The sequence below is a fragment of the Leptopilina boulardi genome, unplaced genomic scaffold, assembly GCF_019393585.1.
Source record: "Leptopilina boulardi isolate dan_hultmark-lab unplaced genomic scaffold, ZJU_Lbou_2.1 LbouV2_364, whole genome shotgun sequence".
Classification (NCBI taxonomy): Eukaryota; Metazoa; Arthropoda; class Insecta; order Hymenoptera; family Figitidae; genus Leptopilina; species Leptopilina boulardi.
This window is the reverse complement of record NW_026137934.1, coordinates 515,297-537,482: the sequence shown is the minus strand read 5'-3', so window position 1 is coordinate 537,482 and position 22,186 is coordinate 515,297. Positions and strand designations below refer to the sequence as shown.

At 28.4% G+C, this 22,186-nt stretch overlaps 1 protein-coding gene across 4 annotated transcripts in view; it reads left to right on the top strand.

The window, feature by feature from the left end:
- The window catches only part of LOC127286868 (aryl hydrocarbon receptor protein 1), a 100,019-nt gene that overhangs the window by 75,184 nt on the left and 2,649 nt on the right, over positions 1-22,186 (top strand). For 2 of the 4 annotated variants that reach the window (XM_051313482.1, XM_051313479.1), the window contains 7 exons: positions 2,744-2,862; positions 10,499-10,588; positions 16,251-16,460; positions 18,519-18,813; positions 19,037-19,178; positions 19,368-19,835; positions 19,920-20,849. In XM_051313482.1, coding sequence (XP_051169439.1) covers positions 2,749-2,862; positions 10,499-10,588; positions 16,251-16,460; positions 18,519-18,813; positions 19,037-19,178; positions 19,368-19,835; positions 19,920-20,849 — 2,249 coding nt within the window. In that variant the 5' untranslated portion in view covers positions 2,744-2,748. Of the gene's footprint in view, positions 1-2,743; positions 2,863-10,498; positions 10,589-16,250; positions 16,461-18,518; positions 18,814-19,036; positions 19,179-19,367; positions 19,836-19,919; positions 20,909-22,186 lie in introns of all 4 variants that reach the window. The other 2 variants (XM_051313480.1, XM_051313481.1) reach the window with 2 other exon arrangements.

Sequence of the window (22,186 nt, the reverse complement as noted above, 5' to 3'; positions counted from 1 at the left end):
GCCAATGAGGTGTTTAATTTATTTACTGCAATTCAGTTATAATTCAGTAAAATATTTACTTTAAATATTTCTTTTTTTAGTTTTTATCATTGAAATTAAATTTAAGAGAACTTGTTCTTAAAAATTAGTTTCGATTCACTTAAATTATACTGGATGTTAGCAAAGTATTTTCTTTAAATTAAGTATATCACAGAAAAAACAAAATTTGACTCCAATCATAAAACTAAAATGACTTAATGTCAGCTAATTTTTTGGCTAAAAATAAATTTCAGTCCATATCTAGACTTAAAATTATGCTATGAAAGCTAAAATTAATTCGAAAATCAATTTTATTTGGTTTCAGTTTGGTTGAAATCGCAAAATTTACTTTCTATAATTGACTGAAAATAAGGAACTAAATAAATTAATCAAAGACGACTTTTTTTCTGAAATTCAGTAAAAATGGTCATAAAAATAAATTAATACTTCTTAAATTCAATACATTCGAAGCAATGATCAAAAAAAAAGGAAACGAAAATTTCAATATAAAAATTATTCAATTGAAAATAGGAATTCTTTTCTCCCTTTAAATTATTATTATTCGTTTTATTCTGTGATGTTTCCAAGGTATAAAAAAACACGCTTATTAAAAATAAAGAAGGTTGCATAAATAAAATCGACTAAAGCATTTTAAAAAAAATGTTTATGAACAGATGTTATCATTAATTTTTGCATAGATAGGGAATCGGTTGACTTTTTTTCATACAGCAGTTCGAATAAAAACAATTATTGATAGTAACTGTCATTTTGAAGAGGAAAGGAGGTATAATTAGTGTATATAGATAAATGTTCACTGATGGTGAGGCGAAGATTAAGAGATCAAAATGTAAAAGCAGAGGGAGCCTTGTTTTTAATTGTTGTCCTTGAGAACAGGAAAAGGAGTGGAAAGTGTAAAATCGATTGCTGGGGGCACTTTTCTCATATATATATATATTTTATATGGAGGACTTAAATATCGCGTGATTTCTTTCACCGGAGAAACTCGTTGAATGATTTTGACTTTGTTTCTCTCCGGGCAAAAATTGTAATAATACAAGAGGGGGAAAGTCAAGATAAAAAGATATAAGAAAGCCACTAGGTGGGGTCGACGGCCACGTGCCAAACAGGCCGCAATGACCGGTGACACGCCAACGATCGCGATTAGTCTTTCTTTTCCCTTCGATGGACTTCCTGCTATTTCCAAACGATCTGTGATGATAGAAACCCCACCCCCCCCCCGTAAACAATATTTTATTGACCCATAGACGGTGTATATAAATTACATAAAAACAATAAAATAAAATTTAATTTCTACATTTCAGAAATTAAAATAAAAAATATTTTCATTTTTGATTATATTATTTTTATTATATTATATTATATTTGAGTTAAATAAACGTATATATATTTGTCCTATAGCTTATTTATTTGGCGTGAATAAAAATGTTATTTGTCATAAATAAACTTTTTCTTTGGCACAAATATATAATTTCTCTGATAAGGATTTTTAAATTTTATTTTCTATATTTTATGAGGGGAATTTTTTTTTTCAATTTTCTTTTTTACTTTTTTGGTGTGTTATAATAATTCTTTATAATAATTAATTAGGAAATTAAATGTATACCCTATTATAATATTAAAAGGCGGAACTAATTTTATTTTTTTGAGTGCGTGAGCACAGAACATTTTGCTTGAAATTAATTTTTTGAAAAAATATATTATTAATATATTGCGCATATAAATCAGCGTGTATGTTGTATATTTATATATGTATAAGTCGGTGCGATCAAACTTTGATATGACGACGAATCGTCGGTTTCTGCGCGCGACATATGTGACAGGATGTGAGCGACACTTCCTCTCTTGGGGCCCCTATAAGAAGGGCCGATCCGTTGCAGTTTCATATATATATATACGCACCTGCCTCATATTATTTAATATGCATGCTGTAATTAGAACTTACAAGATCACCGCGCCACTAAATAATACCAATGTATTGCAATCTAAAACGTGTGAGAAAAAGAAAATACGCAAATAATAAAATTAATTTTTTAAAAAAATATTTTTTTTTATTTTGTTAAATATTTAAAATTTCGTAAATTTCTCCACTATTTTTTGTGGGTGAATTTCAGTGTAATTTATGAGTACACTTGAAAATGATTTCTTATCATAAAAATCTAACACAGACGCAAACTAGTCTTATAATTCTTAAGAAAGTATTGGTTTCCTAAAGCTGGCTAGTCGCCAACATTGAAATTTAATCCTGGTATGGTTAATAGGATCCGCAAGAAAAAGACCCTTCTCCTTGAAAGGGTTGAAAATATTGATTTCATTCTCTTAAGTAATTTGCATATGTAAAAATATATTTCTCCGAATGTACGCGCGATACGCGATAATAGTCAGCGAAAAAAAAAATGTAAACAAAATATTAGTGACATAATTTACGTTCAAAAATAATTATTGCAAAAAATTGCTTTCTTTAAACTTTTTTTTTTAGAAAATTTAAATTAAAAATTTACTTAAAATTAGTTAATTTGTTATTAGATTACATCAACAATTTTTTGTCTTAAAATTTTATTCTCTACTTTAAATTCAGTTTTTTACATATTTTTTATAATTATATGTGTGTTGATGACAATTTTTTTTTTTTGAGAGAGAGAGAGAAATAATGAGTTTTTAATTTGAGAAGCAGTCGATTTATTTCAAGTTTGTAAATTTGTTACAGTGGTAATGCATAAAGACAAGGAGGAGAACTCTCACCATGATTCGCATTATCGAGCAAGAGAATTGGCAGCGCTCGCTGCTTATGACCATCATCACCTCGACGGTGAAATGTTCCTTCAGGTTAGTAAATCTCTCTTCGCTATAATAAACCAGAAAATATTTTTTTTTTACTCCGCTATATATATACTTTATTAATCTTTGCAAATAATAAATATAACTGATGAGTTGAAAATTGAATCGATAAATTATCACGAAATCAAGAGAGTACTTCATATAAATTTGCCAACTATATATATTTATGATTTTATTAATTGGGTTTCTATAAATTCATCACAGATTGAAAATGCGACGAAATAATTCTGGATAATTTTACATTTAAAAAAAAAATGATAAAAATTATTTTTATTAAAAAAATACAATATACAAAAATAATAAAACAACAATAAAAATAAAATAATATAAAAAGTAGTAAAAGTAAATAATTATTTAAGTTGCATAATTTTTGCTTTCGGTTTGGTAATATTTTGAGGGTAAATATCTTTTCTTTAAAAGAATATTTTTTATTAAAATAAACAATTTTTGATAGGACGTTAATTTTTTTTTTTTGTAATAATTAATGAAGTTGATGAAATAGAGAGGGAAAGAAAATTGTGAGTTGATTTTTATGGTCAATGTGTATAATTCACAAGCCCTTTTGTTTCGCACTAATGATTTTATAATAAGCTCTCAGCTGTTTTCCTAATTTCAAAAAGGGAAGGACTTTTTTTACCATTCTGAGGTTATTGGCCCTATATATGATGTTTCATATATATATATACTTTAGTTCGTCGGAGCCACGCTTCCTTTGATCGTCATTTAATCCGCCTTCTTTTGCGCGGATTCGATAATATATAGTAATAATCGCTATATACGCGAGAGCTTTCAAGTATAAAGTTAAATTTGCCCCGATTACCCACTCTGCCGTAAATATGTTTCAGTAATTATGTGCGCACATGCACCTTTCATGTGAAAATTTTGATCCTAATCATTTTCTCCAAGGTTTCGCAATATTTAGGCCGATTATTATATTGATATATGTGGAGTATACATAAATTCTCATGCGCGGAAAAAAAACTAGGTAAATCAAATTCATCGATAAATATACTTTTTCTAGGCTAACGTGGTAGTTATTAAAATTTAAATAAAAAAATTTTTTTTTTATAAAATTTGTTTTTCAAAAAAAAAAAAAAATTAATTTTGATTTTCTATGTTTATTGGTTTTAGAATTAAAGTTTTATTTTCTCATTTGAAGCAATTGTCAGAGATTGAATTTCCTTTTGTTTGTTGATTTGATGCAAAAGGTGTGTTTTTATAATAGAAAGAGAAAAAGGTGTGAACGAAGGAATATATAAGTGAGAATCGATTGAGGTGTATTTAGTGACGTAGTGAAATTAGTGAGCACGGCCAAAGCAAGTTTGCCACCAAGTTGTTCTCGTGCTTTAGGATCTTATACTTGTTGCTGATGATTGCATGTCTATGTTCCGCTGGTCGTGCATTCAACGTGCTTCCGCGTTGATCGTTTTGTGCGCGTACGTTGCTACTTTAATCTTCCCGCCATCTCCAGGACCGACACGCTATTTTTTAACCTTGAACATGACATCCTACTTCCGATTCAATCCTTTTCTCATTTGGATTTATACGTGTCCCACTATGAATTTAATACTACTTCTTTAGGTTAGTAAAAATATTTTCATTTCCTTGAAAAAAAATATTGACACAAAAAATAGTAGTTCTATTTGTTAATTTTTTGGAATATAAAAATGTCAAATTAGTCTGACTGAAACTGACATTTACTACTGTTATACAATATTAACAAGAATTAAGTCTGTCTGACGGAAAATTAATTTTAGATTACTAAATTTGGAATAATTAAGCTGAATATTTTGACTGAAACTCACTGTTACTACTAATAATTAAATTACAAAAAAGTGTTGGACATTCTCTTACCACTGAAACTAGAATATCAGTAAAATTTTCACGATTCTGTCTGACAAAAACTTATCTTTACTACTGATTTTAAAATTACTTTTCAAATTTTGTCTGAAAAAATTAGAAGAATTAAATATATTTTATCTGAACCATTTTTTTTTAATATTAATTTTGAAGAATTTGGAAAATATTTGTCTGACGAAAACTGACTTTTACTACTCATACAATATTTACATTATAAAATTGGACTAAAACACACTTATTCTACTAATACTAAATTTGATTTACATTTTTGTCTGACAAAAATTTGCTTTTACTACTGATTTGAAAATTACGAATTTTGAAATTCTTTGTCTGACTAAAACTGCCTTATACCATTGATTTATTTATTTTCATGTACACGGGCAGTGCTTAATAAAAAACTATCTCACTTTACCGCTTTAAAATTACAATAATTTCAAAAATGTCTTTTCTGTAAGCAACCTTTATCATTTATAATATAACAATTTCAAGAATTAGAAAAAGTATTTGAAACGGAAACAAAATAAAACTAATTTTTATTCCTATTGGAAAAATTAAATAGAAATACCAAATTTACAAGAATTCAAATAGTCTGACTAAAATAAAATTTTTCTACTGTTATTAAAATTATCAGAAAAATTTAGATATACCCCTAATAATTCTAGGGAAAATTGTTACTGTAATTCTAAAAAAATATTCCTTGAGAATATTGGCAAATTTTACTAAGTAATATCAAAGTAACTTCCATACCTATATAAAAGCCTATAATATTCCATTTGATCGCATCAAAGAGATATATTTAATCATTACGATGGGTATAATTGACCCGAATATTAAGAATTAATATCATTCTGCCTCAACCCTTTCATCAAACATGTTCGCGATACGATGGGATCATTAGTTAATTCTTACACAAAGATCATTTGCAATTCATATTCATGGTAATTGATGTTATTTGCTGCAATTATATATATCTTAGGGGTCATTAAACCCCCTCAACTTGTGTCATTTTATAAAACTTTGAAAATTCTATAATATATAGGTTTCTCTCTTCAATTTTAATATTATTTTATATGTATTTATATTAGAATTATTCTTATAAACTGATATTTAAATTTTAAATACTATAATACACTAAAAAAAATGTATTTAGTTCAAATAATCAGGATATACAAAAATTTGTATGAAACAACCAAACTTTTGGTTGAATCAACTGAAAGTTTATTTAATTCAATTATATTCTCTCTTGATTCAAAAAATTTATTACAATAAGCCAAACGTTTATTTATATGCTGAAAAAATGTCATTTATTTAAAATAAAATCGGTTACTTGAGTATTATCAAATAAATATTTATTTAAACCAAATTAATTTTAAATACCATTTAATTCACGAAAATAATAATAATTTTATATAATAATATAAATATGTATAAATATTATTTATTTGATAATAGTTATTAAGTAACCGATTATTTGAGTCAAATAATTTTTTTTTCTGTGGCATCAAAAAATATTTGTTTGAATCAAATGAATCTTGTTTGATGTAACCAAAAAATTGTATATATTTGATTCAAACAAAACTTTTTTCTGATTGTACTTGACTATTATCAAATAATATGTACTTGAACCTAATAATTTTTATCAGAATTAAATAAATTTGAAGTAATTTCTCTATTAGAAATAAATACCACTTAATTGACTCAAATAATTATTTGATACGAATAAATATTTACGTGAAGTAACCGATTATTTGAATGAAATAAATTTTTTATTCAATTCTCCCTTCGTATGTCATATATGTGTTTACATAAGAGTTATTCTTATAAACTAATACTTGTCATGTAAAATTGCAACTTTGTCATTAGAGAAAAAAAAAGGTAAACTTTTTTTCTAAAGATCTATAATAGTGGAATAAAGAGTAATACATATTCGTGAAGGTTCGACCAATGGATGGGTAGCATTCATGTGGCCTGGGATAATAAGGGGTAGTTTGGCAATGTCTAGGTACGCGCGTATATTATAAAGGTAAGGCGCGCATGAGAAAGGGTCGAAACCTGGTGGATATCCTGAGCTATATAAAAGGGAGGAAAGGAGCGCGCACGATCAATACGGGAAGGACTAGCGGTGCCAGACCAAGGCGAGCCCGCGTCGCCCACCCGACGACCTAACCTCGCGTATAATCATCCAAAACCCCACACGGAACCAACCTACTCTTACCTTCCAACCTCCCCTTTCTGCACTGACTCACCGTGTGCGACTGTCTATATGCTGCAGTAAAAGCGCTACTTCGCTTCCCTCTTATATGAATTTGCAAACATTCTCTCTTTCTCTCTTTCTCCTTTTATACTTATGTAGAGAATACTTTGGTATGTGTTCTACATTTTCGGAGCTTTTATTATTTCTATTTCAAGGAAGATAATATCTTTCAAATATTCTGAATAGCGATAATAAAATTTCAAGAATTGGAGAATTTTTTTGTCTGACTATTACTTTTCTTTACTACTGCTATCAAATTTTTCTCTATTACTAACTGACAAAAAGTATCTTTTTCTACTAATAGAAAAAGTATATAATTTAATTTTTTCTATCCGATTGAACTGGTTTTTACAACTGATAGGGTAAATGTCCCAATTACTGTGATGTACAACCCAAGACCGACTTTAATGATAAAATAATAAAAGTGTAAATGAAATAATGATTTAATTCTTTTTGTTAAATCACTATTAGTGTCTATTAAAATAGAAACGATACATTAAAGTTGAAGAAATAACAAATATATTATTAAAAATATTAACTTTTTTAAAAATGGCATATGCTGGTACACACAAAAAAGATGGTGTTATTTTTGTTGCGGGTAATTTTCTCCAATGCTAAAACCCATAAGATTGAACCCAGATTTAGGGTAAAATTTGTTGCGTGTTATTTTAACACCAATTCTGCTGTTAAAATAACACTTTGTTTTTCCTGTGATATTACTGCAAGTTTGCATGAATTACTGCGAATGGTGTACACCAATTACTGAAACGCTAAAAGTGTTGATTTAGAGGTTAGGTTAACTGGATAGACCACAGTAATAGCAACATGAGAAAAATATACGCATGTTCTAATTACTGTGATAGGTTCAATTGTAACTCAAATAAATAATTTGATAATAGTCAAAATATGCATCATTAGTTGATATAATATCAAATATCATTTGGAATAAGTTTTAAAGTCATTTTGAAACAGTTTTATGTTCTCAATTACAAAGTTTTACTAATTTTATAAAAATCGCAGTAATTGGCGCATCAGCAGTAATTCATACACTTACCCAAATAATGTTTCCGAGAATGTGAAATCTACTGGCTGACTGAAACTTGCCTTTACTACTAGTACACTGAAAAAATTTATTTAAGATTACTTGACTATTATTAAATAAATATTTTTTAACGTAACCACTTTTTACTACTGAAAGTAAATAATATAAGAATTTTTACCAGTTTGGCTGACAGAAACCTACTTTCACTACTGATTTCTAAATTTAAGTTCAACTTTTTTTTCTGAGTAAACAGAAAAGTATTGTCTGATTGAAACCTAATTTTACTACTGATTCCTAAAGTGAATTTTAATTGTTTCGTCCGACTGAATGAAAATTCAGAAAAGTATTGTCTGGCTAATATCCCCTTTTTACTACTGAAAGTAAATAATAATTTAAACCACTATGTCTGACTATAACTTACTTTTACTACAAGCCCCAAATGACGAAAATTTATATTTAAATAATTTTTTTTTACAAAACTTTTACTACTAATACTTAACTTATAACAATTTAGCGAAGCGATGCCTGACCGTGACCGACTTTTACTACTGAAACAAAAGTTGTATGAATTTTAATTATTTTGTCTGACGAAAACTTTATTTTACTACTGAAATTTTTTTTTGGGAAATATTATACTTTTCGATGTAAAAAAAAATTTACTATTTTTTCTTACTCTAACTGTCTTCTATTACTGATAAAATGTTTTAATGCTCTGTCTGACTAAAACTTACTTTTACTACTTACACAAAAATTATTTTTAGTACATTGTCTTATTAAAACTGATTTTTAGTACTGAAATAAAAATTCTGTCTTGGAAAAAATTTACTTTTACTACTGAAAAGTAGAAAGAATTTCTGGTCTTTGAGACTAATACACTGTTTTGTTACTTTTATAGAATTACAAAAACTACAACTACAAGAATTACAATTACTTAGTATGTTTTTTCCTGTTTGAAAGACACTTTAAAATTAGTTAATTTTAGTTTTTTAGTTTACTAATACGCTTTTAACAAAAATTAAAAATGCACTTACTAACCGAAACTTACTTTTTGGTATTTAGTAAAATGAACAAGTATTACATACATTGTCTGATTAAAACTATCTTTTACTACATGAAAAATAAAATAAATTTAACAGTTGCCTGACTATAACTTTCTTTCACTACTGATTTTAAAAGTATAAAGATTTTTACACATTTTGTCAGTCTAATACCGCCTTATACTGCAAATAAAAAAAAATAGAAAAATAAATATTCAAATAAATAACACCGTGTGCATTGAAAATCAAGTCATATTTTTTTTATCACTATATATGACGAACGTCCATCGCTCTTCGAAAGGGTGTTTAAATCGTTAATCGCGACTGTGATTGGACCTTGAAGGGGCGTGGTTTAGACTGCCAGAAGGGTGTATCAAACGAAACATGTCGCCTGATATTATTACGATAACGAAATATTTCATCGTTACAGAACATTTTTTTTTTTTTTTAATTTTTATTATAAAAGTGTGTCAAGAGGCGTGTTCTTGCAATTAAATTCACATAGGTTTTGTGTGTTAATCAAAGTCTGAAAAAAAGAAAACAAGATAGGGTAAAAGTTCATTAGGGGTCAAATGAAAATATATTTCTTTGGAATTTAATTTGATAAATAATAGAGATATGTATGGTTAGATTGATTTTTTAAGATTTTGTTTTTTTGCGGAAAAATATAAGTCATTTTGTATTCAGATTCTTTCTACATAAATAATGAATTTATGAATAAAATAATCAAGAGACTGACATAGAAAAAAAGTAGAATAGTCATTGTGTCTTATTCTTTATTACCGTGTGGCTTGTACGCAATCTCGAAATTCACCCTCTGTAACAACCAATCGAATTGCAGCATCCGCGCATGCGAATCTCTCTGGGGAATCCATTATTATTTTACATTTTTTAACAGGGGATGAATACAATACACTTTTAGAAAAGTTTTTTCTTGTTTTCTTTGTCTCATTAATAATGTATTCTCTTAATTATTTACTCTCTAAGAATTAGTGGAAATTTCTACTAATGTATAGTTATTTTTTACTGAAAGTTTAGTATCACTACTAAATCACTAAATGAATAATCACTAAATCAAATTGTAATATTTTACTAAAAAATTAGTGAAAGTATGTGTAAAATGAAAAAATACTTTTACTTTAATTATATTTATTATCAAATAAATATTTCAAAAATGAATTATAAATAATTATTATTTAAGTCAATTTAATGGTATTTATTTTATATACAGAAATTATTAGTTCAAATACAGTTTATTTAATTCTAATAAAAATTATTTGGATCAAGTAAATATTTATTTGATAATAGTTTAAGTAACCAATTTTATTTGAATCAAATAAATTTTTTTTATCCTTTGATAAGAAAAATCGTATCAAAGCAATTCGAAATTGAAAATAATATAAAGAATATGATGTTCACTTTTCTTTTCAGGCACTGAATGGGTTCCTGTTAATACTGACCTGCGATGGGGAGGTTTTTTTTGCAACCCACAGCATAGAGAGCTATCTTGGCTTCCATCAGGTAATCCGAAAATTATAATTTATATTCAAAGAATATTTTTTCAAAAATATTATTTAGAAAATTGAATTTTTAACTATAAAAAACTAAATCAACTAAAAATTATTATTTGCAATTTAATTATTAATATTTAAAATTAATTAATTTATTAATATTTTTTTATAAAGAAAACATTTTATTTCACAAATCAAACATTTGATTGAAGAAAATTGTATGTAACAGTAAAGTGGAATATAGTTTGAAAAATCAGAAACAAAATATTGACCTATTCGCGCTTACTGAAGGGAGAAAATGGTAAAATGTATTTTTCTTTTGAGTATCCAGAGTATAGTTTAACATCATAACTCGTTCAATGTTAATAATACTCGATCTTTCTCTCTCTCTTTCTTTGTTATCACGTCCAACAACCCAACGGCATGAAACGGTCACGCGACGTGTTTGTTGAGTTTTGCCGTGACGTGTCTGTTACGTTTACACGCGCATCATTCACTGCCATGGTCGTCCATTTTCCATCCCTTTTGAATCTTTTTTTTTTTTACATATAGACACACAACATTCAAAATTAAACAATCAACCAGACACTTTGACGCGCTGTATAAATTTGTTTTAAGAGCTCTATGTCAAAGTATATATACGATTGATTATAGAACAAAAGTTACGTACATATTAACAAAAAAAAATTATCCATATTGTTGTGTATTTTACTGGAAATTTTATACGACAATCGAAATGTAATTAATTTTTCTAAGTAGCGAATTTTTATTTTAATGAAACCAAATTGTTTATTTAAAAATAAATTTTGACTGGAAAGAATTGTTTTTGTATATATACGAGGCGAATGAATTTTTAACAAATATTATTTGCAATAAAACATACTTGGCAGAAATGTATTTACTGTATTTTTCATTTGACATAAAAATAGTTTGTTTATTATTAAATTAATTCAAATTAAATTAAATATGTATTTGTTGTATATTTCATTTAAGATAAAAGTTACTTGAGATAAGAGTCACTTTACAAAAAACAAACTTGACATAAAACATTAAACATACATTAAACTTACATGACGTAAAATTAACTTGACATAAAACTCACTTTACATAAGTCACTTTATATAAAATTGACTTGACATAAAATTCATTCGCCATAAATCTCACTAGACAAAATAAAGTGTATATCAAGTGAGAATTAAAACAAATGAAATTTATACCGAATGAAACTTATGCCAAATAAAAATGATGTAAAATGTATTTTATGTCAAGTGACTTGATGTAAAGTAACTTGTGTCAAGTGATTATGGTAAATAATTTTTATGATAAATGAATCTTATGTCAAATGAGATTAATTCCAAACACAGAAAATTAAAAGGCATTAAAATAAGAGCGTTGCACATTTTTTTAATACCTTTTAATTTTCTGTGAAGGAGTTTTATGTCAAATAAGTTTTATACCAAAATTGAGTCTTAAGCCAAATGATTTTTATGCCAAGTGATTTTTTATACAAAGTGATTTTCATGCCAAAGGAGTTTTTATAGCAAATGAATATTATAATAAATAATTCTTTTGGCAAATAAATAAATATTTGATGGCATAATAAATTTTTCTATATTGAAAGTAAAGTCATAATGTGTGTCTGATATCAAATGAAATTGGTCAATTATAAATGACTTGACACATTTGGACAATTGATAGCTACTAATATGTCGGTTAAATCGGATTGCCTCGAGTGTTTATATATAAATTTTTTTGCCCTTCGCCCTCTCTCACTCTCTCCAATCGCATCGCGGGACCGTGCGCGCCTTCATAATTCTTGGCTATAATTGAGAGCTCAACTTGGAGGAAACCTCGTGTGCTTGCACGTGGGTACTTACATACATACCTCTATGGCCGAGACACATGGTGATATGTGAGCCTGCTATTAATGCGCCCTGCGGATTAATTATTATTACGTGCCTGGTTTGTTTCAATTTGTAGTGAACCTTTGATCACGCCGAATCGTGTTCCTATTGCTTTAACATGAATGTCGGATTTAAATTAATTCTACCAACGCTTTCAATAATAGAATGTGTACATTTCTCTCTCTCTCTCTCTCTCTCTTAGTTATTTGCTCAAGAAAAAAGGTTTTTTTAAAGTAAATTTTTCCATTTAAAAAACGTTTACGTTGCATCAAGGAGATTTTTTTTTTTTAAGGAGGTTCAATCCATTAATGCAACCTTAAACTAAAAAGTAGTTTTTAACAGAATTGAAAATATATTTAAAATTTATTTCACCAAAATTCGAAAAATCCTGTAGAATTAGTTAAATACCCTTATCAAAAATTTACAACTGGCGCGATATTGGTACCAGTTTTTCCGTGTAAAGTGAACAAAATTTACTTTTAAATGGAAAATGAATGGAATTTATTTTTATACATTTTTTGATCATTTGAAACTTTTTTTCATGATTTTTAATTTTTGGAATATTTTAACAAAGATATTTAATTATTGGCAAAAAAAAAATGGTAAAATCTAAAAAAGTGATGTTACATTACAAAAATTTACGAAACGGAAGAGCAGAAATAAGAGGAGGAAGAAAAAGAAATACAAAAAAAAAAAGAAATGAAAAAAGAGAGTTCATTCTTAGGTGGAGAGTAAATCAAGCAAACCGGTACAGGGGACAGGAAGATCGTGGATGCTGCGCGAGAGTATATATAAGAGAGAAAGAGAGAGAGAGAGAGAGATGCGCTCGTTGCCGATGGGGGTGCGTCAAAGTTTCGACTAAATAATTGCGAGCTCTTAATTAACGGCAAGGGACGGTCGTAAAAACATCCGTAATATGGCCTTTCGGTCCACCAGTGCGTGTTTTAGGTTTATTTAAATGAGATCCCGTAAAGAACTCCATTTGACTGATATATAAAGTAACTGATGCTCAAGAAGTTGCGCAAAAATTAATTATTACCAATCCCTTCCAGTATTGACAAATCAAAATAAAATTGCATTAAAAAAAAAAATTTTTTTGGTCAAAAACAATATCTTAACAATATCGTGGGCTTCTATTTAAGAATTTTTATTTAGAATATTATTAAAAATAAAAAATATAAAACAATTACCTATTTATTAAAAAGGAATTCAAAAATTAGGATTATTTAAAAAATATTAAACTCTAATGAATGTTTCTTAAAGTAAAAATGAATATATTATTTGCAGTATTTCAATAAAACTATTTTTTATTTAAATCACAGTGTGCAGTGAAAACTTGTCAATTTGTGAATTAGTACTTGTATATTTACTCGACGCATTATATTCTTTATCATGGTTATTATCTTACAGTCCATAAAGAATATATATATAACTTTAAGTATATATATAAGACGCATGAATAGACTTAATACTTTTTGGAATTTATTCATAATTAAGTTCACTTTAAGGAATAATGTACAATCTTCTTACTATAAAAATTTGTTACTTTTTATGAGTATGCTCACTTATAATGCATATATATATAAAGATAAAAGTATATAAATGATAAAACACTTTTCTCATGAATAATTCTCGAAATGTTAACGCGCACTGAAAACAAAATAAAGAATTTATTTAGCACGTGTTCTCTAAATGTTTTCAATATCAAGATATTTTGTTTTACTCAAACACATTTTTAATTCTAGATAAAAATATTTTCAATTCTACATTTTGAAGCGATTTAAAAAATTTGATTTATTGAAAATAAAGTGGAAATGTATTTCATTTTGAATATAATGTAATTATTATTGATTCAATAGATGACAATATATGAAAATAAATTAGAATATTTAATATATAAAATTACAGAATATAACTAAAATATAAATCGTCGATTATTTGAATATTGTCACAGGTGTATATTTATAGATTCGATTATTAATGGTGCGATGATATTACAAAAGAGAATTTGTTTTTTTTAATGGTATATAGAAGAGAAGAATATATAAAAATCTCTTGGAGATTGGTCCAATGAATTATCCTAGCGCTCCACAGGATTCAAGTTAAATGCCTCCTCGTATTCCCCGCTGCGAGAGCATCCCAAAGAGGTGACTGACTGTACGGTGCGTTTGTGGTGCTCTAATTTTAATTAAAGTTAATGTGCGTTTTTCATAGTATCTAATTGGCTGTGCGAGCCAAGCGATTATTCATCACCGGAAGATGGATACGCCATTCTTTTCCCTTTTTTCTCGTCTTTATTTATTTTTTTTTTTTTTATTTCTTATTTCACCAAATTTGCATATTTTCAAGGCGAATATATGAAAACGATAAACGAAATTCAAACATTGCGATGAGAAAAATATAAAAAAATATTTTTCAATTCTAAATACGTTTTGTAAATTGAAAAATTCCATTTTATTCTGCATGTCTATTTTTGTTTAGAGGTCGTCGTGTTCATGGTTCATCTTTAAAGAGTTGTCGTACTGGTCATAAATCACGAATAGACTAAAGTTATAGCCAATGACAATTTTCTGAGGTTATATATATATATACAGGTTGAAGTTGCGCGGGTCACGATTTTCGTGTTATTGTACGATACCGATGAGTACATATAGTTCTCATGACACAATGTGCAAAGCCATTTATTTCCGGCGCCTTGTTCACCGGCAATCTCGATTACTCACAATCGGTAACATCTTGAATAACACTCTACACGAAATTCTCATATACAATTTATATTTTAAAGAAAAACAAAGAAAAATTATTTTTTCGTCTTCAGTAAAAAAGTAAATAATTTTTTTTACCAGCAATTCGTATATCACAAAATTATTGGATGTGCAGTTGAACCTTGCAAAGAGAGACCTGTGAAAGAGGGACAATTAGATAAAAAGGACGTTTATTATCTATATGTAATTTTTTATCTGTAATATTTTATTGCTGACACTCTTTGGTTTTTTGTATGACAAAATTGTTGTAGATACAGTTAAACCTCGTAAAGTTAAACAAGAATAAAAACTCGATAATTAATAGTAATTCTGTTTTATGTAATTAAGATTTGATATTTTAATATCAACAATTTTGGTATTGATACTAATTATTAGTTATACAGACAAACCTCGATAAGACCTACGTAAAGTAAACTTCTATTAATGAGAGTATTTTCAAAAAATTAAAAAATGTAAAAATCCTTATGATTTAATTGCGACCATAAATTGATTTTGAATCAACTAAATTGATAAAATTAATAAATAATAAGTAAATCAGTAAATAATTATAAAATTGTTAGACATACAGTCAAGCCTCGTTAAGTGGAACATGCGTCAGAGGGAAATCTCTTTTAATGAGAGTACTTGTAGAATATGTTTAATTGTTATTCCTCATCACTGATACCATTAATTGGTATTCATCAAAATTATTATAATACAGTCCAGCCTCGTTTAGTGTGACCTACGTATAAGAGAACCTCTATTAATGAGATTATTCCTATAAAATCACAATTCTTTATAAATACAACTTTCGTATAAAAATAATTATTATGGTTCTAATTCTTACAAATGTAAAGCTCTCTTTACGTCGATATCCATTAAATCAGGTTTAAATGTAAGAAGAAAAAAAAATCCTTTTTCACTTGTATAGTCAACTTTTATTTAAAAAAAAAATATTTGAAATTCTTTTCTTTGAAAAAAATTGTTTCTAATATTGAAATTGTGATTATTTGATTGATTTCAGTCGGACATTGTTCATCAGAGTGTTTATGAATTGGTGCATAGTGAAGATCGAGAAGAGTTGCAGAGACAATTAATGTGGAATTCATTTCTCCCGGCTGAGAGTGCCACCCTTCCACTCCACGATGCACTCTCGCCACAACACAGCCACCTTCTCGAACGAAGTTTCACGGTGCGGTTCCGCTGTCTGTTGGATAATACATCCGGTTTTCTGGTACGTATACTCTCCTATAATTATGTCGATTCGTATGCAATTCTCAACTTTCATGAAATAAAAAGCCGTATAACGTCTACTCTAAATGCATCCGGGCACCATATCCCCCCCCCCACTTATGTACATATACCATTGCTTCTTTTTATCGATTCAGGGAATATATATATATATATATACACTGGAATGCTCATATACAAAGAACATAATTCACCTCATAAATTATTATAAACCAACGAGGCGGTATAATTTTTCCAGGAGAAATTCGATGAATCATATAACAAAAAAAAATCACGAATCAATTTTTAAAAATATTCTTTTTAGAATAAAATTTTTACGCTATTCGCAATATATGGTGGGAAAATTGAAAAGTAAATGAGAAAATCATGTCACTTTTGGATAAGCATGAAAATTTGTGGTTTTTGTTGGATTAAATGACGATTAGTATAATGAAGGATATGGTAACCGCGAAAGATTGGTTGCGAAACAATTTGTGTCTTTGGTCCTGCTCGCGCGGCAACTCATTCAATATATTTGCCTGTTTCTCCACGCTCACCAAGGACAAAGTGCCGACGTACAAAACAGTAATTAATAATTTCACTGTCGTAAAGGGAAAAGAACAAGTCGATAAGAGACACGTCCCGCGGTGTGGACGACGGAAAGAAAGAAAGAAAATGAGAGGGTGTAGTATATGTTAACTGTTTAAGAAAGAAGCTCAAAAAGAGTCTAAGAGAACGTCCTCTTGTGTGTATATCTCTTCTTTGAAGATAATTGCTTTTTTCTGTTAACCCCCACAGCAATTGTAGTATACATTAGTTACCAACCGAGTACTCTCTATGTGAATCCACTTAAAGATTCTTTTATTTTGTACAAAAAAAAAGTAGTAGTAGCAATCATCAAAAATAAAAATATACATTAATTATTTATCAATTAACTTAAATTTACAGACACTAAAAAGGTGAATTTTCGCGTTAAAAATTACGAAATTTCGTTTAAATTTAGATTTGTCTGACTGAAACTATCTTTTACTATACTGTTACAATAAAAGAATTAAATATATATTTTGTCTGATTAAAACATACTTTTACTAATAATAATTTATTTACATGAAATTCAGAAAAGTCTTGTCTGACTGCAATTGTTTTTTACTACTAAAAAAAAATCACTAGATTTTTAAACAAAAAAAAATTTACATTTATTAATTTAATACTCTAATTTCTAAAAATCCAGAACAGTATCGTCTGATCACTTTTTATTACTAAATCTAAAATTGCAAGACTTTTAACCATTCTGTCTGACAAAAACCTACGTTTACTACTAACTCTAAAATTACTGAAATTTAGAAATTTATGTCTGCCTTCAACTTTCTTGTACCACTAATCCAAAAATTACAAGAATTTAATAAGTTTTGTCTGACTAAACTGTGTTTTTCTACTTTTATAATGTTTACCAAAACATACAATTTTCTGTTTGACTAGAACTTATTTTCACTATTAATGAATAAAAATTACAATTATTAAATATTTTTTGTATTTTTTAACTATTTTGTCTGTCGAAAACTTACTGTTACTACTCATTGTCAGACTTTAATTTTTAAAAATTAAGGAAAGTGTTGTCTGACCGACATCGTTTTTTACTACTAAAATTAATAGAATTCTGTCTAACAAAAACATTCTTTACCTACCTACTGATTCTAAAACTTCAAATTGTTAACATTTTTGTCTGACTAAAAGTATCTTCTACTACTAAACAGAAATTACAAGAATTATAATTTTGGAAATTTTGAAAGTCTGACTAAAATTAACTTCTACTACTGATATAATAATAATTGTGACAAAAATTTTATAAACTCTTTTAATTTTTGTGTCATCAATTTATTAATTTATTTAGAAAAATTAATATAGTAAATTTATTTACTATTTAATAAATTAATTTAGTAAATTTAATTAATAAATTCATTTAGTAAATATATGTGCCTAGAAAATTACTTGCACCGCAGCTCTAAAATAAATAAATAAATAATTTTAAATCAATTAAATAATTTTTATATTTTTTTCACAGAGATTAGACATCAGGGGAAGAGTAAAAGTGCTTCATGGCCAAAATAGAAAAACGGAGGAGCCACCATTAGCATTGTTTGCTCTCTGTACTCCATTTGGACCGCCTTCTTTGTTGGAAGTACCACAAAAAGAAGTGATGTTCAAAAGCAAACACAAACTTGATCTTGCTCTCGTTTCAATGGACCAACGAGGGAAAATGCTTTTGGGTTATTCCGATGCAGAATTAGCAAATCTCGGTGGTTATGATTTAGTTCATTATGACGATTTGGCATACGTTGCCAGCGCTCATCAAGAATGTAAGAATTAATTTTATTTTTTTTAAAGAATTTTTTTTCACATATGATATAATTAAAATTTATATAATTAGTAATTAGTTTTTTTTCTAATTTTAGTAATTAGTGAATAAAAAGTTTTTTAAATATAAAAATTATTTTTTTAATATCGCTTTTTTGAAATTGTATCAAACAATAAAAATTTAAATGGATTTTAAATAATATTTGTGATTTATTTTCTTTGCAGTATTAAAAACAGGAGCGTCAGGTATGATCGCTTATAGATTTCAAACAAAAGACGGTGGCTGGCAATGGTTGCAGACCAGTTCGAGACTAGTGTACAAAAACTCCAAACCTGACTTTGTCATTAGTACTCATCGACCTCTCATGTAAGTTTCTTTTTCTTTTGCGAAATTAATTTTGAACTAATAAATTAATTTGATTCTAATATTATTGAATTTAAAAAAAATTCTAAAACCGTTTTAAATTTTTTAAAAATTTTAAATTAATTTCTTTTTTTTTATCAATTTACTAATAATTAAATAACGAGAATTTAAAAATGAAATTATCATTTGCAGGGAGGAGGAGGGTAGAGATTTATTAGGAAAGAGAACAATGGACTTTAAGGTGAGCTACCTGGACGCAGGACTAACCAACAGTTATTTTTCTGATAGTGATAGTTTGTCAGGATCAACGATGACACCAACAATTCCCGCGCAACCAACACCTCAACGAGTCAACAGACGTTATAAAACACAATTGAGGGATTTTTTGTCAACCTGTCGAAATAAACGCACCAAATTGACAAATCAATCATCAATATCGCCACCGGCTACACCAACAGTGACGTCAGTTGATTATTTGACAGCCGATACAAGTGCTGCAGCTGCCGTTGCTGCAGCATACAGTAATCTCAATCCAATGTATGCAACGCCTTATGCACCAGCTGCAGTTGCCACAGCAACCGATCCCTCCTTAACCACCTATATCGGTCACACCAGCAATTATCATCAGACATTGTATCCTACAACTGCTCTCGATAACAGGTAAATTCCCTCAAATCTCGATTTTTGTTTTACATTTAAATTCCTCGGAATTTTTTTTAAAAAAAAGATTAATTATTTCCCCAGGTACCTAACAGCAACGGAAAATATTTTCCAATATCGACCATTGGGTTCCTATTATCCAGAGTATCACACGACAACGGCCTACAATGGTTTCATTGACGTTTCGTTGCCAACTTATGACAGTCATCAATTGGGTAACAAAACCGAGGAGAAAATATACTGCCAACAACTCAGCGATTCACCAAAGTACAATTACACTGACACACGACTTCCAGGCAGTGTTGGAAGTTCACCGTATGCACCGAGTCCAGTGACAGGTGGACCACCAATTCATTCAGCGAGTGATATGAATGTAATTCGTGCCAGTAGTCGACAATCCCTTGAGGGTGCATCGTCAAGTAATTCAGCTGGTAGTTCACCAGTTTCGGCAGCGAACGGTGTTCTCACGCCAAAAATGGAAGACGTCAAACCCGATCTCTATGGCAGTGAAGCGCCAAGACAAACAGTTTTAATGTGGGGTGCACCACCAAATCGTACATCACCAAAAAATAATGGAAGTTACAGTCCACCGACACCATGTTCGACAAGATCGTCACATTCAGTGAATGCAAATTCCAATAGTGGTGATCCATTGAAATCATTGGCTGAAATGAATTCAATAAATGGTGATTGTAAATGGAAACGTAATTCGCCAACAAGTCAAACAACAGCTCCAAGTCCACCGAGATTGAAAGCTCATCAGCAACAATTGCAAGCTCAACAACAACAACAGCAGCAACAACAACAACAAGCTCCACCACCGTCACAATTGCAATATCCTGTTGTTACCACTGCTCATTATGGAACAACTGCCGCTGGTTATACGCACGCTCATCCTGGTCATAGTCATGGGGACACGGGCTCCGAGGTATGGCAAGGAGTCCAACATCACCATCACTACCAGTACTATCCTTACCACCATCACCACCCCGCACCACCAAGGCACACGTCCCAGTGAGTGTCACCGTCAACTCACTCAATCTTTATTTGCCGGGTGCCAGTCGAGTCGGACGGTCGGTGACACTTGCATTTTTTATATTCTTTATTCTTCTTCTTCTTCTTTTCTTTCTCTCGTTCTCATAAATAATAATGCACGATCCATGATAAAAATTTCACCCTTTTTTTTAATTTATTTTTGTCAATTTTCACTCTTCTTTTTTATATCTATCTAATGCGACTTGCCTATGGGACACACACTAGCCGATTTTATTAAACGTAATTAATTTACACGGAAAGAAATTTGGTATCAAATTTTATAAAAGGGCATTTCCATGAAAACGTGGACATTCGTCACGATGACTAAATTTGTCTATAACTTTTTTTTTTAATTATTATAAAATAAACATTTTTTGTTCCATGAGAAAGAGATAAGGAAATAGAAACGTGTCCAATAGATTTTTTGATTTTATAAGAAAATTGAAAAAAGATACAGCGATACGATTAGTCATCGTAACGCATGGACGAAAATTCAATTTTTCTCATGGAAATGCCTAAAAATGTACTATATAATTTTGTAGGACAAAATGTGACAATGCAATATTTTGATATCAGAAATACTAAACTTTAAAAAAAAACTATACAAAAAAAGTTATATTAAAATTTGTTAAAAGTATTTGATATAAGTTTCATTTAAAGTTTAGTATTTCAGATATCAAAATTTCGCTTTGTCCTACAATTTTAAAATACTTTTATGAAAATATTAATTTTCTTTCCGTGTAAAATTAATTTTAATCAAGGACTAGTGAAATTTTAAATCCATCAAAATTCACGTTGGTAACAGGCGTCAATTTTTTTTTTTCTAAAATTATTCCTTTGATTAAAATAACTAAAAAAAATTACAAATTTTTCAAAAAATTCAAGCATTTGTCTGTAGTTATGAAAAACTTATTTGAAGAAATTGTCATTATCGAGAACTAAAGAAAAATAAATTTTGATGATATTCATCATTTTAATTTTTCAATATTCGTACAATTGGTTATTCGGAATCGTAAAAAAGATTTTAAAAAAATGGTGAATGAAAAATAAAAGAAAATATTTAAATATAAAATATCCTCATTACTTTCAATTTTTCGATAAATCATTTTTATCCACATCTTTAAAAATTCTTTATCACGTCCGTTCGATATCGACTGGTATTATCACTTTTTGACGTGTCTATCATTAAAAAATTTAAAAACTAATTGTGGAAATTAAAAAAAAACCTCTTAAAATAAATATCAAACAATTTTTTTTATTAATTTGTCTAATTAATTATAATTAATAGCAAATAATTAGTTATAATTAATTAGAAT